General features: G+C 35.1%; 1 protein-coding gene across 11 annotated transcripts in view; it reads left to right on the top strand.

The window, feature by feature from the left end:
* robo2 (roundabout, axon guidance receptor, homolog 2 (Drosophila)) overlaps positions 1-19234 on the top strand; it is an 866533-nt gene that overhangs the window by 741699 nt on the left and 105600 nt on the right. For 9 of the 11 annotated variants that reach the window (XM_073923224.1, XM_073923225.1, XM_073923227.1 and 6 more), the window contains 2 exons: positions 9947-10083; positions 17089-17213. In XM_073923224.1, coding sequence (XP_073779325.1) covers positions 9947-10083; positions 17089-17213 — 262 coding nt within the window. 11 annotated transcript variants of the gene reach the window in all.

Below are 19234 nucleotides of genomic sequence, written 5' to 3' on the forward strand. Positions count from 1 at the left end.
ATCTCTGGGAAACATCCACATTCACACACACACACACACACTCATACACTACGGACAATTTAGCGTACCCAATTCACCTGTACCACATGTCTTTGGACTGTGGGTGAAACCAGAGCACCTGGAGGAAACCCACATGAAGGCAGGGAGAACCTGTAAACTTCACACAGAAACGTCAACTGAGCCAAGGTTCGAACCAGCAACCCAGCGACATTCTTGCTGTGAGGTGACAGCACTACCTACTGCGCCACTGCCTCGCCCATTTTACAGACTTATTTCTCTATATATTATTTCATATAATTTTTATTATTGCAGACTACTAAAATGTCAGTAAATGTCCAAACTGTAATGTTAAATATTCAACATCAATAAAAGCGTCAGCTAAATGACTAAATGTAAATGTAAATGTAAAGTCGACAGAGCAGAGATCAAGGTCCAGTAATGCAATTCACAACCGTAAATTAATGGAAAACACAAACTACGGAAACTGTTAATTAACAGATATTTTTTTTACAGTGTATATTTATACCCAGGGCCATGAATAATTTCGGGCTTGACACTGTAATCAAATGCATAACGGCTAAATGACTCAAACATGAGTATAATTTCGACAAAAAACTTCAGAGATGAACCCGAGAGTAATTATTTTTTTATGTGTAGCATACTGTAGATCAGCTATGAAGCGTTCGTATCATTTGTTAAGAGTGTAGATGAAATAGATATAAAAATCATGCAACATGGAGACATGTAAACATATTTGTTTTTAGTTTTTAAAAAAGCATCAATTTTATTCTGTAAGAGCTTAAATAAACTTTATACCACAAACCAACATTACTCACACACAATAGATTGGCTATGAAGCTTTCCTTTCATTAGTTAAGAGTGTAGATGTAATTCGACTTGTAGACATATAAGCATATTTGTTTTGTTTTTTTAAATCATCGATAATATTTTTTCGTAACTTTATAACACGAAACAACATTATGCACACATATTAACATTTTAACTATTATATTAACATATATTTAACATATTATCTATTCACTATCAGTTGACTGAGAAATGTATGTTTTTAACCCAACTGGTTCATTTGTTATAAAAATTACCCATTAAAGGTTAACATAACAAAGCAATTCAATATTTTTACTTCAACCAACTCAACCTTTACCCTAATAAATAAAGTTTTTTTAGAGTGTATAATGTGTGTCCTTAGTTAAAAACAGTGTCATGTAATACTCCTTCAGAATATAAATAATATATGAATGAATTGTCAGTTCACACTTTAAGGTAGGGGTGTGCATATTTTAGTTTCAACCCCAATTAAACACACCCGAACCAGCTAATCAAGCTTGTTCTATGTATACTAGAAAATTCCAGGCTGGTTTATTGAAGGGAGTTGGAGCCATGCAGGACACTGACCTTCCATGACCAAGTTTGGAAACCCCTGCTTTAAGGACTCAATTTGCACTCTAAGAAATACTGAGTTATTTCAACCCAAATTGGGTAAAATATGGACTAACCCAAACATTGGGTTAAATTTGGTCCCATTCATTTAATTAAGAAAATTAACCCAGCAGTTAGTTTAGTCCCTATTACACCCAACACTGGGTTAAAATAACCTGGCATTATTAGAGTGTGTGTTGCCAGATCTTTCCACAAAACATCACAAAATAACAATCCAAAATCCATTTTATTTTGAAAATACAGCCAAAATGTTGTGATCCACCTACTTTAAGAATTCCAAAAACTTAAAAGCTTTATAAACCAAGCTTTAAAAAAGCAAGATCAGAGACTCTTATTATATGAGAACATGGCAACACTTCAAGAACATGCTTTGCGAAGTGGCCTTCAAAACACAACAAAGCACACTGTCGATGGTGGTTTAGTAATTATAGTGAACCTAATCAGTATGAAAGCATGTATATCAAACACACACAGTGTTTACAATGTGTATACATTTAAAATATGCAACTTTGGATCACAAATCCTTTTGATTTATTTTGCCAAGATAATTTTTGGCAATAACAACAGCCAAAAATACATTTTATTAGTCAAAATGATAGTTTTTATAAAAAAATGTAAAAAAAGGCCAAAAAAGCCAAAAATCAATCAAATATTAAGTAAAGATCATGTTTATTGAACTTTTTTTTTTGTAAATCTCCACTGTAAATATATCAAAACTTTATTTTTGATTAGTAAAGTGTATTCTTACACACTTCATGTCTAACAGCTTTTTACAGTAATTAACTGGATTTTGGGTTGTTTTTTTTTATCCTCAGATTCTAGATTTTTAAATATTTTTAAATCTCTGCTAAACATTATCTAATCCTAACAGACCATGAATTAGTAAAAGCTAATTTATTTAGTTTTCAGATTATGTCAAATCTTAACTTCGAAAAATGGACACTTATGACAAGTTTGTAATCCAGGGTAACATATGAAGTACTGTAATATGAGTTTGAATCAGTGTGGTTGAATTAGACCAGTTTGTTTGGTGTTCATTGACATCAATCACAATTTAGATCACAATATCACAATTACATTCTGTCCCTGTAGTGTCCAACTGCTTAAACGTATTACATTTATAAAGATTTATACATAATTACTTTACCATGCTCCTTTCATCAGATCACAAGTGTCGTCCTGCACATTTCAATGCAGACTTTTCTTGGTTTATTAGTTTTGTAAGAAACAATTAGATTAATCTCCATTATTCAACTGTCAGCTAAAACACACATAGTAATTAATTCAGCTCGTACTACAATCAGTCTATCTGTCAGGTAATAATTCAACATGCGTCTTCTCTTTTCTTCCCGAGAAGCATATCAAGAAATTAATTAGGTTTAGAGAAAGAAACAATGACAATCTAATAATTAAATAAGTCGGAATTTCGCAGCACGTAATTACCACAAGACCCGGACTAGACAAAAAACATGTGTCTGATTTTATTTTCTTTCTTTGAAGCGGCGGATTATTTTAATTTTGACATTCTGAGCCGTCGAGTCACTTGTATTTTCCTTATTGCCTCTTTTCAGCCCTGATTATGTAGATGTCTGAAAGAGCTCACGTTTGTGCTAGATAACAGGTTTCCAAGCAGTTGACCTTCAGGTTATACAATATTTAACATTTAAATGGTGGAAAAAATGTGTCGTAGGACCCGGTCACAAAACCAAGATAGTAGCTGCGTTCCAAATGGCGCACTATACACTATGCACTCATGCACTATGTACTTATGCACTTACACAGTCAACAGCATAGTATACAGTATGTATGTAGTGTCGTCCCAAATGGCACACTAATGTTTTTTTACTAAGCGGAAATTCAAACCGTTTCCCTGATGAGATTTGACGGTTGCCAAATCAGTGAAATAAACGACCGAATTATCAAATAATACCTGCCGTGAGTATTGCCGCATTCACCATCGGGAGGCGCTATAATCACTCTCGTAGGAGAATTTTGCTTTCACTATCTAAAATTAATAAAGTTATCCAACATGTGCGGCTGATAGCTCCGCCCCTTCCGCTACGCAAGCAAACCTGCGGTCGTTGAGTGCATGTCTATTACACACTTTATTTTACTGGCTAATAAGTGCATCATCCGGGTAATAGTGCGCTTATTATTTTTAGAGTTTTAAGTGTGAACACACTACTTAAACTATTTATACTACAAAATGGCGTAGAATAGTGCATAAGTATGCGATTTGGGACACAGCTTCTGTTTCACTTACAATATAACACCTTATCAAATAACCATTTTTGGAATATTTTTATTTTCATATTATATTTACAGAGGGTCAGTTACAATTATCAACATAACAACATATCATTATAGTATTAACATTTAAATTTTATAGCTTATGTAAATGTCCCAAACCCTTTCATTCAGTCATCAAGTTAAATGTTCATAATGTGCAGGTTAGTGTATACTTCAGCTGTCTTGTTTCTGTCAGCTTTGCATTTTTGACAGTATGGTGGCATCTTATGACAAACTAATTTGCAGGTTAGTGTATACTCATCAGCTGATTTTGTTTCTGTCAGCTTTGTGTTTTTAACAATGTGGCGCCATCTTGTGACTAAATAATGTGCGTGTTAGTTTATACTCCGTCAGCTGATTTTGTTTCTGTCAGCGTTGAGTTTTTGACAATTTGCCGCCATCTTGTGACTGAATAATGTGCAGGTTAGTGTATACTCCATCAGCTGTTTTTGTTTCTGTCAGCTTTGTGTTTTTAACAATGTGGCGCCATCTTGTGACTAAATAACGTGCGGGTTAGTTTATACTCCGTCAGCTGATTTTGTTTCTGTCAGCGTTGAGTTTTTGACAATTTGGCGCCATCTTGTGTCTGAATAATGTGCAGGTTAGTGTATACTCCATCAGCTGTTTTTGTTTCTGTCAGCTTTGCACTTATTTAAGAATTATTAAATTAATACTGCTTAGAACAGTGTCTTTTGTCTATTTTTTTTAGGGTTTGTGCAAGTAGCCATTTAATAAGTGGGATAAAGTACATCCAGGCGTTTGTTTTCACAGAAATGCCCTTTACTCTTCACATCGGACTGCCAATAAACCTGCTGTCTTTTATCTTGGGATAACAACCACCCGGATGTAATTTATCCCTTACTTATCAAGCCCCAATCCATTATTGCTGGTGAAAAACCTTTGGAAAAGTAGCATCCAATCCAAACTCTCTTTTCGTCGAGTTTCAGGACGCCTGCGCTGTTCATGCAGAAATGAGATATGAACTCATTAGCTTGTCAAAGTAACACCAGGCCATTTGGCTCAGACTTTTACACCAACTCTGAGCTCCAAGTACAAACTAACAAGGAAAAGACAGTCAAAAGCTGTGTCTGCAAATGTTTACACCCCCAATCTGTCACTAATGCATGCTGCGTAATATGTGTGCGTTGTTTTGGAGGCCAATGGAGTCCTCAGCATTGCCTTGCTTCATGTGTAATTGCATTCCTCTCCTAATAGAGAACAGATCCGGCTCTGATAGGAAGCACATATAGGTCGCTACTGTTTCTCTCTGTGTGTGTTTCTCATTTTACCAGGCTCGTTTCATGCAATATTTAGTCTAAGTGGTTGAGAATCTGATTTGCATGTGTTTATGTTGTTACTTTAATCTCAATCTCTCTCTCTCTTTCTGTTTTTGATTGCGTCAGACTGTGCCTCAGGCTCTGTCAGAACGATACTTGATAGTTTTGAATGTCTAGGCTTTTGTGCAGTGTCTTTCTCCTTGAGTTTACATTAAATCAGTATCAGCTTTATTCATTTAAACGTGGACTTTTAGACCTTACATGATCAAAGCATGTAATAAATTATAAAGTGTGATCAAATTAGGAGTTGTTCATGAGGAAAAACACACTCTATAAGTGTGTGTTATTTTCAGAATCTAATGTAGTTTTATTACTGAATTAGTTTTGATTTTTTAATTTTCTGTTCATGTCAACTTTTAGTATTTCTGTTGTGTTGTTTGTCATTGAGTTATCATTTTTAAAACTCCACACAGAAATGCTAACTGACCCAGTCAAGGCTCGAACCAGTGATCTTCTTGCTGTGAGGCAATCGTGCTACCCACTGTGCCACCATGACGCCTTAGATTTCTTTAATTTATTTTTAAACTAAACTTAATAATATTATATTAATAATAATAATTTTTTTTTTACTTGAATGTTTCTTTTTTAACTTAAAAAAGGTTTAAGTTATAAATTATATAAATATTTAAATTATATTTGTAATTTTCTGATTAAAAATGCAGAAATATTATATTGTTACATATTATTGTTACATATTATATTCAATTGCATGTAGATTTATATTAAAAATATAATGATTTTAGCAAATTAAATACATTTTAAAATGATACAAAATAAAAAAATGTAACAAATCAGAGAAATACTGAGGAGATGTTTTAATTTAATTTAATTTAATTTAATTTAATTTAATTTAATTTAATTTAATTTAATTTAATTTAATTTAATTTAATTTAATTTAATTTAATTTAATTTAATTTAATTTCACATTTTAAAACGATAAACAATGTGAAAATGTCATAAAAATCAAAGAAATACTCAGGAAAAATATATATATATATATATGGAAATATTTTTATTTTATTTTATTTTATTTTGTTAATTGTAAATCTTTTGTTGCACAAATATATATATATATATGGCAATGGCCAAAAATACAGTGCATGGCGCAAAATTATAGAGTTTTGGGTAAAGTTTATATTCAATGAAGATATTTTGTAGCTTTTCTAATGCAAATATATCAATATTAAATAAATTAATTATATGAAATAATTAAATATATGATTAGTAACATGTATTCCTACGAACTCAATTAGGTCAAGTTTATAGACAACTGTATCAGTATTTAGTTGTTGTTTTTTTTCAACCCTCATATTCTAGATTTCCAAATAGTTGTATACCTTGGATATATTCACTAATCCAAATGACCAAACATCAATCTAAAGCTTGATTATTCTATTTTCATACGATGTAAAAATCTCAATTTCCAAAAACATGCCTATTACGACTGGTTTTGTGGTCCAAGGTCACAATTTATATAGCTAAATGTCATTATATTCCAGTTCCTTATTCAATTTTCTCTTTTGTTTGTTTGTTTTTATATGAAAATAAAGCAGAAGTACTGATTTGATTACATATTGTCCTCCTCCACAACAGTCTGTATAAGAATAATCCTGTTCTTATTGGTCCTCATGTCAGAGGGTCATCTCGTGCCACATGGCTGGCCAGATCTGGAGTGACAGACAGAAGACAGTAGAGTGCAGTCTAGCCGTCGTACAAAAACCACCACAGCACAACGCCCTCTCACACACACACACACACACACACACACACACACACACACACACATACACACTCCACAAATCCCAATTATAGCAACATACTACAAAGAAGACCATCCAGCAAAGCCTGTCAACTTTTCAACCACACTTTCACCTCACACACACACACTCAGCTCATCACCTTTGGCTGTCAGTTTCCAGGACACGCTGCTCCTGAAGCTGCCAGAGAGGTGCAGATCAATAAGGCTGGATTCTACATCTCAAATCCCTCTGTACTGTCTGACCTGGAATCGGCCTGTTTCTCTGATTAGCCCCCAGAAACGCCCACTTCTTCCTCTCACACACACACACACACACACGCACACATACACACAGAATGCCTCATAAATATTGGAAGCATCTGCGGTTCCGGTTGAAAGCTTCCTTCTCTGTAGACTGTATATGTGTGTGTGCGTGTGCGTGTGTGTGTCATTGTTGAATAATTAATCTTTCGCTGTCAGTAATAAAAAAATATGCAGTGCTGCTATATAATGCACTTTCTCAAATATACACTCTATTTTCCCCACCTGGTGTCCTAAATCATTGCAAATATGACATATTGTCAATATTAATATAGAGTTGGATATTTCATGTGATAATTTTAATACATATTAGTCTTTTGGCAGTTAAAAGATATCTTATTTTTACTGATATTGTTGAATAATTCAATTTAAAGGTGCCGATAAAATTAAGGCAAGACAGTCTCGCGTTCTCTGCAAACCCACAGAGAGGCACTTTCTTGGGACTTAAAAAAAATTGTCTGTCCGGCATTTCTAAACCTTATAAAATGTCCGGGGTTTGGCTTTAGGTTTTGCCTTGTAAAGCTGTCGATAACTGTTTATGTTTTTGCATTACCTTTTTACTTAAGATTACTTTCTCTTGGCTTCACAGCTGATCACCTAGCAACTGTGACAGATTCCATTGACAAGTGGTATAAAACATGTGGCCGACTGGAATTTATTGAATGTGATACTAAATTGATATTAAACTTTAAACAAAGCGTCATTCCCAACCTAAATATGTTTACTTTGGTCTATTTACATGTACAGTTGAAGTCAGACTTTTTAGCCTTCCTGAATTATTACCCTCCTGTTTATTTTGACCCAAATTCTGTTTAAAGGAAAGTAGTTTTGCGCTACGTCACCGATTTTGATCCCGCCCTAAAATCATTTTAAACCCGGAAGATGAAATTAGCTGACAAAAGCTCAAAATTATCCAGTTTTCCCCACAATTACAGCTGAAAGGCGGTAATGTGGCCTAAGTGATGCTCAACAAATCTGTTTAAAATCTAAGAAAAAGTACTCGAGGGTTTCTTGAACCTTTAAAGGCTTAACAAAGTTAATTAGGCAAGTTAGGGTAATTAGGCAAGTCATTGTTTAACAGTGGTTTGTTCTTTAAACAATCAGAAATATAATATTGGATTAGGGGGCGGTCCCTCTTTATATTAAGTGTCCTAAACTACTATGTAATTACATCAAAAAAATAAATACAATGTACTTACTGTGTTTATAATGTATTTGAGAACACTTGTGGTGCCTTTGAGTTGGGTTAGAGGTTGGGTTATGGACAGGTTTGGTGGCATGGGTAGGTTTAAGGGTGGGTTAAGGTGTAAGGGATGGTCAACAGTGTATTTACAAATGTAATTACAAAAGTTAATTACAGATGTAATTACATACATTTATTCAATCAAGCTTAAGTACACAGTAAATACATGTATTTATACAATAAGTACATTGTAACAAACTATTAATTCATATGCAAGTACATATTAGTTAAGGCCACTTAATATAAAGTGGGACCAAGGGGGCTAATCATATTGACCTTAAAATGGTTAAAAAAAAATATATAAACTGCTTTTATTCTAGCCAAAATAAAACAAGTACAATTTTCTCCAGAAGAGAAAATATTATAGAAAATACTGTGTAGAATTGTTTAGGAAATATTTGAAAAAGAAACAAAAAATCCACAGGAGGGCTAATCTTTTTCTCATACACACTGAAAAATGTAACCCAAATATAAAACCACTTCTTAATAGGGTATCATATATATTCAAGTGGGCTAATAAATAATAAAAAAACAGTGCTTATGTATGTTTAAAAGTGAATTCTGTCCTTTTCTTATAAAACATCCGATCATTAGCCCCTTTCACGCATACAGACCTTTCCGGAAAATTACCGTCAATTTTCCCGGAAAGGTGTGTTTGTGTGAACAGGCCCTTTTTGAAAATACCGGTAAATTCGTTCTGGCTATTTTCCGGAAAGGGAAGTTGTAACATTACCAGTAATTTGCTGGAATGCTGCGCTGTGTAAATGCAGAAGGAAGATTGCCGGAAAGGTTGTGTGCACGTCTTGAACAAACTGACGTGAGACTCCTGCTTTAGCCAATTAGAACAGTCAGAAGCATTCACGTTCGCGCGGTTTATAAGAATAAAAGCCTTTGAGTATTTTACCAGACATATTTAGCTCCTAGATGTTTGTCAGATAACATTTATATGTTCATCTTAATGCCAACTGTGTAAATAATTATCGGTAAGATGCTTATGATCAGCCGTTGTTTGTTTACCTTCGAGCTTTGCGTGTGCCCGTGAAACAGCCCATGAGCACCAGCACACACATATCATGTACATCTCAACATGCGAAAGTGTTTTCATCTAAGTTGTTCACAATACTGATCCATCCACAGAGTTTGTGATGTAGTAAAATGTTTACAAATACAAGTGCAGCCGTATAGAGCTCATTTTTGGTTAATGATGTCAGAATTTACCGGTATTTTGGAATGGATGTGTGAACCGTCCTTTCCGCAAAAATTTCGTAACGTCCTTGTCTGTGTGCTTTTTTTAATTTACCGGTAAAATCGTTCTGGATATTTTCCATATATTTACCGGTATCACTGTGTGAAAGGGGCTATTGTCAGTGCGCAATGAATTATGGGATATTCTGGGTGATCTATTGTATTTTTCATTGCATTTAAATGAGCATTTAACTCAGGACATCATTTGTCTCAGCAAAGTGAAGCATTTGCCTTTGAATTGGGAAACGGTTGTGCTTAAAAAAGATGTATCTAATTGCTATACTCATCATCTGTTCACATCGTGTGTTTCAGGTACGATATGAAATTTGATAAAGATGACTTCACGCTGAGAATAAAGAAGGCAACAGCGAGTGATGAAGGAACCTTCACCTGTGTAGCGGAGAACCGAGTGGGCAAAATGGAGGCCTCCGCAACCCTCACGGTCAGAGGTCAGTTGAATGTCCGAGTCCACACCCCACACCAAAAGCGAAATCATGTCTGGTTGCCTTGAAAGTGTTTCATCATACAGTTTAAAAAAGTGACTCATGCAATCAACTTGGCTGAATGTTTTTGATTGCATAATTGATTACTAATTACTGCTTTTGATTACTTGATTATAATCAATTGTAGAATTACATTTTTTGCACCATATTTAAAGAGATTAAACTGAAAAAAAAAAAATAAATAAATAAATATATATATATATATATATATATATATATATATATATATATATATATATATATATATATATATATATATATATATATATAATACATTTTATGATTATTATTATTATTATTATTATTATTATTATTATTAAATATAGATGTTTTGCACCATGTTTAAAGAGTTTAAAAAGAAAAAGAGAAATTATTATTATTATTGTTGTTGTTATTATTATTATTATTATTATTATTATTATATAAATATAGATGTTTTGCACCATGTTTAAAGAGTTTAAACAGAAAAAGAGAAATAATTATTATAATTATTATTATTATTATTATTAGTAGTAGTAGTAGTAGTAGTAGTAGTAGTAGTAGTAGTAGTATCATTATTATTATTATTAAATATTATATAGTTATTCCATGACTGATTACAAGTTACTGCTTCTGAATACTTGATTATAATCATCGATTGCAGAATAACATTTTTGCACCATGTTTATTGAGACTAAACTGAAATAAATGATTATTTTTGTTATAATAATAATAATAATAATACTTGTATTTTAGAGAACCCAACAATGAATATATTATTGGCAAGTTTATTATTATTTTTAGCAGTATTATTATTATTATATATTAAATATCATATAGCTATTGAATGTTTGATTACTAATTGCTGCTTTCGATTATTTATCATTATTGATTGAAAATTACATTTTTGCATCATATTTAAAGAGATTAAACTGAAAAAAAGAGTATTATTGTTATAATAATAACATATAATATAAAAGTATTGTCATTATATTTGTAATATGGCAAACAAAACAAAATAGCTTGTATTTCAGAGAACCCAGCAATGCATTTATTATTGACATATGTATTATTATTATTATAATTATTATTATAATAATAATAATTATTATTATTATTATTATTATTATTATTATTATTATTATTATATAGACGTTTTGCACCATGTTTAAAGTTTAAACAGAAAAAAATTAAATTATTATTATTATTATTTTATAATTATAAATATATAAATATAGGTGTTTTTATTATTTGTATTATTATTATTATTATTATTATTTGTTTTTAAGAGAACTTAGCAGTGCATTTATCCTGACCTACACTACAACAGAATATGATCCAAAGGTCATGTTTTTATGTTACTTTAACTTTCAATAAGTTATTCAGCTTTCATCTTATTTTTTAAGTTATTAACAGACATTTTAAGTCTTTTGAATTGATGTAGGTAAGTGACTAAATAAAATAAAGTTAATTTGATGAATGAAGTTAATTTGATTAAATTGGTTTAACTCTGCAACCATTTTTTACGGTGTGGGTCATTTGACTCTATCATGAGGTTTCCCCTTACTAGAAATCAATAGCGGTATAATGTATTTTGCTGTATAGTCTCAGTCTAAAAGAGTGGAATAACCTCCTGACGGGTCTCAAATGAACTCCTGAAGTGTAATTTAGGTGGTGGTGATCTTGCCCTGAGCACCAATCCTTTTTATTATTTACACCCCCTAGAATGGAGGCCACCATCCCCCCCTTCTGCACACACATAAACACACACCCTATCTTCCACTTTGGCTCTCCAGCCCAAACCAGCAAAACCATTTCACAGTTTACTGATGCAGACCGACCTCGAAAAGGCCAGCTTGGGTGGGCAAGGTTAATAAAAATGTTTTTTTTTTTTTGCTATAATCTCCGTCTCTACCTCTTCTCCGTCTTCCTTCTCTTCTCACCACATTAAATCAAACTGCTTAGATGCTCTGGGACGGGCTTTAAAACCTCTCACACGCACACAGGGGGTGGTTTGGTGGCCTCCAGGAGCTGCCAGTGGGGACAGCCGTCAATTTTTCAGCTCTTTTGAAAGCAGGATTTACAAGTGGACAGAGTTCAGCCGTGAAGGGATGCAGAGTGGAGAGGTTTATGGCTTTTTTTAAAGGGAGGGAAGGAAGGAGAGGACAGCACTATATGAGCATGATTGCACCCTCTTTATGTCAATATGGCATCAGCCTCCTCGACAGCTCCACTACTGCATTAAATATGAACTGCTTTTTTTGTTTGTCAGCTAGTTTCTCTTGGTCATTCCTTCAGTACTGCCTACAGTCTGTCTTGCTGAGAGCTGTGTGTATTGAGCTCATTAATGCAGGTGAAGCAGATCTCATAGCTTGAACTGTATCCCGGACGAGCCCCCGTTTTTTTAAATGAATTCCTATGAAAATAGATGTCTGTAAGTTAAGGAGGAAAAAGAAGACTGCTAATTTGACTTTTGGCTGTCCACATGTTCACATAACAACAATAAATAGCATGTGGTTTTCCACCAGGTGGTGCTAGCCTGGAAAATCATTTAAATTGTTTGATTTCTTTGGTTTTTTTAAAGATTCTGGTCCACCCTAACAATGAAATAAAATAAAATACATTGCAATTTTCAATTCTCCTTCCACATCTCTGCTTTGGAATCTGTTTCCACCAGCCGACACTGTTCTGAAAAGATGTATACAAAAACAAAACACATTGCCATTGTTCATTCTGAATTTGGTTTCTTTTGTTCTTAATTATTTTCACTTTCTTCTTTGTTCGTCCTTTCTGTTTTTGTCTGTCTTTTGTTCATTTTTTTTGTTGTTGTTGTCGTCTTCACTCTACCATTGTTGTGTCTTCAGCTCGCCCTGTCGGTAAGTACCCATCACAGTCACTCCTCCATACTGCATGTGTGCCTTCTGTGCTCCTTCCTCCCTTCCTGCTGCACACACAGATATACACAACATGGTGGCTCAACTCTTCAACTAACTCTTTAGAGATGCAATACTTTCTGCTTCCTCTTCTGTACTTACCTGTTACATACTAACCTGTAGCTGGACTAACTGTACGCTAGTATAGCAATCTCCCACACTAGTACAGCCCAAAAAACGAAGTGAGTGTGATGAGTGTGCGTCCTCTTTTAAAACTTTGTGGATTCTACTTAATATGATTAAATTCTTCATAACACGCATAGCCATCTGGGTGTACATTTGGCTGCGTTGAAATACTTCAAAACAACATGTTCCAGACTCCGAGAGGATGTTCGATTAGTCATGTCAGTTTCTGTTTATTTTTCTGTCAGTGTGTGCATTTCGGAGAAAGCGTGCATGCTTTTTTCCCCTGTTGTGCTCATGTGTGTTTACTTACAGCTCTCAGAAGTGTGTTTAGTCGTGAACTCTCTCTAGTACGGAGCAGATGTGCTCCGTCATGAATTAAATATGGGAGCCGATCAGCGATTCTGCTCTTACAGGGCCGCATTCTCCCAGCAGACCCTTCCCAAAGAAAAGAGCCCAGCGTGTGTTTTATTCACAAAACACACATGCATTAAAGAATGTACCAGAGATGCAATCAAATGCAGACACAGTTTATTTATGACTATCTTTGTTCTGCTTTCTTCAGAAAAAAATAGACTTGGGAAGTGTGTGTATGTGTGTTTTCCTCCCCTCCTGGCCAAAAAGGGCTTTAATACTCAACTGCACAATGAAGTTGAGCGTCCAAGTCATTAAACAATCACTTTGAGTGAGTGGCATTGCTAAATGCCCGTCTTTCATGCTTGCACACTCAGTGCAGAAAAAAAAACGTTGGAGTAGAATGAAACCGGGCCAATCTGTGATTTAAAGCCTGTTTGTTATGCCCAAACTCGCAGAAGTGTCCATGCCACCATGCGCCCAGATTGGGAAGCCAGTAAATCTGCCACCATCTGTAACTTGCCTGAATGTGTCAGCCTCAGTCAAGTACAGCCTCACAAAAGAGGGCTCAGTCGCATAAATCACAAACACTTGCAGACTTCTCTTGTCCACAGTTGCCAGCTGCACAGACAGTAGAGGGGCTCATTTAGGGATCAAAATGGAGGGAAGAGTGTTTTTTCGCCCGTTGGATTTTGTCTTTTTGTAAATGGGTATACCGTGAGTAATGGTTCCCCTGCTAAATTATATCAACTGTTTGGAGTCTTGCCTTTAGATTTATTGTCGTGGCTACAAGTATAAAACTAACACAGTGTCAAAATGCTGAAATTATATTAGAGTTGTTGTTTTTGGTCCGTCTTTGTAACTTCTTGTGAGCCTTACAACCGAAAAAGCATCAATTTGTATTAACAATAGTACATTCTGTCTTTTTTATAAGTAAAAAAAAATGATGGCAGGGTCACAGTACAGATTTTCTGACAGCAAATCATTCTTTTATATGGGTCAACTATAAGCATTGAATCCTGAATGTAAATACTCATGCTCCATCTCTGAAACTCTCTATGTTCTTCAGTCTAAAATAGCATTTGTCTTCTCGCAAGCTCCAGCTGCCAATCCCTGCCTTTGAAGACAAACCTTTTTTAGACAATCGGTGCCCTAACTTTCTCATTAAGGAGAAAGTAGCAGTGACTCTATGTCAAGGGCAAAGTTTGGATCCCTATTCCTGAATTCCGATGTCATTGTAGGGTCATGTAACACAGGGAAAGCAGGGAAGAAGGTACTTTTAATTGGTTTATTTGAATGTGCTCGGCAGGAATGTTGGCTCAGTTTCTGTGCCGGGTGAGTTGAGAGGTTAAAAATATTTTGCTAAGTGTGATGAATAAGAAAAAAAAATCATTCTGTGAGAATTTGACCTAAGCTGCCACTGAGAATTGAAAATGATGTCTATTAAAGTGACAACAGCCATTTCAATGTGGCCCAAGCTTGTCCAGCTTGAGACATCTGCTTATGTTTGATGCAGGAATATAAATGGATGTGTCCGAAATCGCCCCTATATATGGAGCCAGAGCAGTCTCAAAAATAATACATTTACAAGATTAAAATGTATACATGCCCAGCACAATACACATTTACGAAATCCAATTCAGAATTTCAAAACACAGTTTATAAATGCACAAATCCAGTTGGAAATTTCAAAACACAGTTCATAAAAATATTTAAAACATAATTAATATACAAATACAGTTCGTAAATTTAAGACACAATTTATAAATACACAAATCCGAATCGTAAATGTAAAACACAAGTCATAAATACACAAATCCAATTGAAATTTTTAAAACACAGTCCATAAATACACAAATCCAATTCTTCAATACACAAATCCAATTCAAAATTTCAAAACACAGTTCATAAAAATATTTAAAACACAATCAATACACAAATTCAGTTCGTAAATTAAGATACAATTCATAAATACACAAATCCAATTCAAAACTTCAAAACACAGTCCATAAATACACAAATCCAATTCATAAATTTTAAAACACAGTCCATAAATACACAAACTCATTTTATAAATACACAAATTCAATTAATATATTTCAAAACACAGTCCATAAATACACAAATCCAGTTCATTAATATACAAATCAAAGTCATACATTTCAAAACACAAGTCATAAATACACAAATCCAGTTAATTTAGACAAATATTAATTCTTTTTTACTTATGAATTAACTAATTGTGTTTTGTATTTATGAAGTGTGTTTTAAATTTACAAACTGAATTTTGTAAATGTTAATTGTGCTGGGCATGTATCAATTTTATTTTGCAAACATATTATTTTTGAGACTGATCTGGCTCCATACCTATATCCTTAATACTCTATTTGAGGGAGCAGCCATTTCTAGTGCCCAAAACTATAGTGGATGTTCTACATGTAGGTGCATTTAATCAACTTAATTCGTCTCAAAATGCACCGCAGTAAAGGGTCTACAACTAATATACACTCAATAGCTAATATATATGCGATTTGAAAATTTGCGCGAAAAATGAATTTCAGCACCTAGAAGTACAAGATCTATATCCACTGTGGTATCTTATCAGTGTAATTGAAATATATATACATATAATTAAATGAGCGTTTATATACATGACAGAAATCAAAATACTTAATTTCATTACGAATAGACAGTATGCTGTGTTAAATAACTATCACAGAGTCTGTCCAAGACCCTGAAAATCTAATCCATCTTGGGGATTTATCAACAAATAAAAAACAAACCAAATGACATCCCTTCTGGGGAACTCATGTTCAGTTCACTCACTCGTATTCATCCACTCATTTAAGTGGACTATATTAGTACAGTAATGTAGGAATAATGCAGCATCTATGGGGCAGGATAGTAAATCTGACGTTGTTCTCTCTTCTGGCTGCCGTCTTCAGTCTCACACAATTTCTGTTTCTTTTTCTGGAAGTCTTGATATCACCATCATGGCAGTTTTCTTTTATTATTTTAGCAAATAGGATTGTAAAAAAGTTTTCCCAACTATGACGACTTCCGCTACCGAGAAACCCAGAAAATGTGAAAAGGATCCATGGGGAACATATTCGAATCCAGCATTAGTATCTTTAAACCCACTTACTCAAAAAGTGCCCATGCAGGTTCCACGTGTGACAACCACACATACTGTAGCGTGTCCTCTCCGTGTGTCCTGACCGGAATGACCCACCCCTCCCTCTGGTGTTGTGACTGCAGCACGGCCATGCCTGAAAGCTGCCCGTCATTCATTCGGTACCGCCATCTGCGGCCCCACCTGGATGAATGGCTTCCCGTGGTTACTGTTGCTGTCCTTGCTGTTTGTGGTCAAAGCAAACAGATAAACCCAAAGGCCGAATGCTGTCAAAAACGGGCTAATGCATGGAAGCTCTGTCTCAGTAACCTCGGCAGACCATGCTTGTGGATGCCTGATGTTCCCACTGATCAGCGTGTGTATGTTGGTGTGCATTTGTGTGTGTGCGAGGGCATGGTGTAATGTCCATGTGTTTGGTTCTTGGCTCAGCTGCACCGCAGTTCGTGATCAGGCCGCGGGATCAGATTGTGGCACAGGGACGCACCGCCAGCTTCCCCTGCGAGACTAAAGGGAACCCGCAGCCGGCAGTCTTCTGGCAGAAAGAAGGAAGTCAGGTAAGGACACATCTTTCTCTTTCATTATTCCCCTAACCTACAGTACTGCTCTCTTGGTTATGTTGAAGCTTTTGAGATAGTGGTTAATGTACTCTACATGCTTCAGGGATGTTTGCAATTGCAGGCAATACAGTTGGTAAATAAATTCTGGAACCCAGCAATGTTCAGTTTTGGGCATGCACAATATATCGGCTACCATACTAGTGATTGTTACGTGTTTATGATGTTCAATAATTAAAGGGATGATACGTAACAATCAGTGAGTCTATTGATGCTGGGTGAATGAGGAGGAGACACATACGCTTGATAAGTGAAAGAAAATATGATAAGTGAAAAAAGTAAGTATTTATTAATGGATAATGTCAAACAATGAATATAAGATGGAAGATAAATGTAATTTTAAATAATTGAATTAAATAAAGAAAAATAGAAGTGTTGCCAAAACAAAGAAATAAATATAACAAAACGAACTAACTAAACCCCAACCCACTAAACTGACTGATCAAAGAAAAATGCAGAAACAAAACCGTAACCTTCAGCACGTAGCTTAACTAAACTTCATAACTACCAAACATAATTACACATGTGGCAACGCCTCCAAAAACTATCTAATACAAAATTATACTAAGCTGCTCGAAATGCTAGAATTCTCGTAAAGTACACACTGTTAGCCATTAGCAAAACAAGATCTCAGGTAATCCAATTCTCATAAAGATCGTTCAAAATCTCACTATACATTAACAAGAGCAGCACCAGTTTAACTGAAATATCAATATCAACAGAGAGAAAACTAGAACACAGCACTCGCAAACGAATCAAGCGGAACAAACAAACAAACAGTCCGACACAAGTGAGGAGGTTGGCAGGCCAAGCACTCCTCCAGAACAGCGCAAGCGCACTGGTTTTATACTGTGCGGACCCGATCCTTATTGGCGCGCTGATTTAGTGACGAAGGTGAATGACAGCTCACCCGACCAATGGTAGCACACCTGAAACAGGATAGGACTACAACAAGAGAGAGAGAAAGAGAGAAGAGAGAAGAGCGCAAAGCAGAAAACAACAAAAAATACTACAAAACATACGTGAAACGTAGCAACGATGATAAAAGTTATTATTGATTAAGGGTGTCACTATTTCGATTTTTAATCGAAATCGATTGTAATTTATGCTCAACTTCGATTATCCAATCAAACAATAGAATCGTCGATGCTGCCACGCCCCCATGTCACATTAGCTTGGCTTGCCAAGTGGGAAAAAAACATGCTTGTTGAAGTGCTTGTTAAACTGCAGACGCAGGAGACCCATCGACAGAGCTTAAATCCTCTCCTCTTTCAATGAAGTCGCCGGTGTGGAAGTATTTTGGATTTTCAGTTAGTTATGTTGACAACGTTCATGTTGTTGACAAAAAAAAAACACAGTTTGCAAGCTCTGCTATGTACGTATTACGGTTTAGATGATAGACGATGGGCGCATCGCGATCCTCCGCCCCGCACCCGTTGCAAATCCGCTCGCGAAAAATACACACTCAGGCCCTGTTTACACTAATATGTCTTTGTTTTTAAATGGCATTTTAGAACGACAACGATCCACATCCACACTGGCGTGTAGCATTTCTGAGCAGCCCTCCTTCCTCACTACCTCTGAAAACGCACATAACGTGACCACACACACTCATTCACACACAGACACAGACGCACACACATTGCCATGCGCTCGAGACAGTGGGTCAAGGCAGTCAGCGGGTCAGTAGACTGCTTCCATCTTTTACTTTCACACAAGTACTTAGTCATTTTAGCGAACACCTCAGATACTGTTGGCTGGTTCCTGTTGGTTGTGCACCTTTTTTACCGACGCCATTATAACGACACAGATCACTGCCTATTCACGAGTCCCACAGAAAAAAGTGATTGACAGGTGGTAATTATGTGTGTAACTTACCTTTCATTTACTGTATGATTTGTTTATGGGTAAAACGAAGACCATGCAAGTCATGTAGCTTAAATGGTAGGCTACAAATAATT

Source organism: Danio rerio, chromosome 15, assembly GCF_049306965.1.
Source record: "Danio rerio strain Tuebingen ecotype United States chromosome 15, GRCz12tu, whole genome shotgun sequence".
NCBI lineage: Eukaryota > Metazoa > Chordata > Actinopteri > Cypriniformes > Danionidae > Danio > Danio rerio.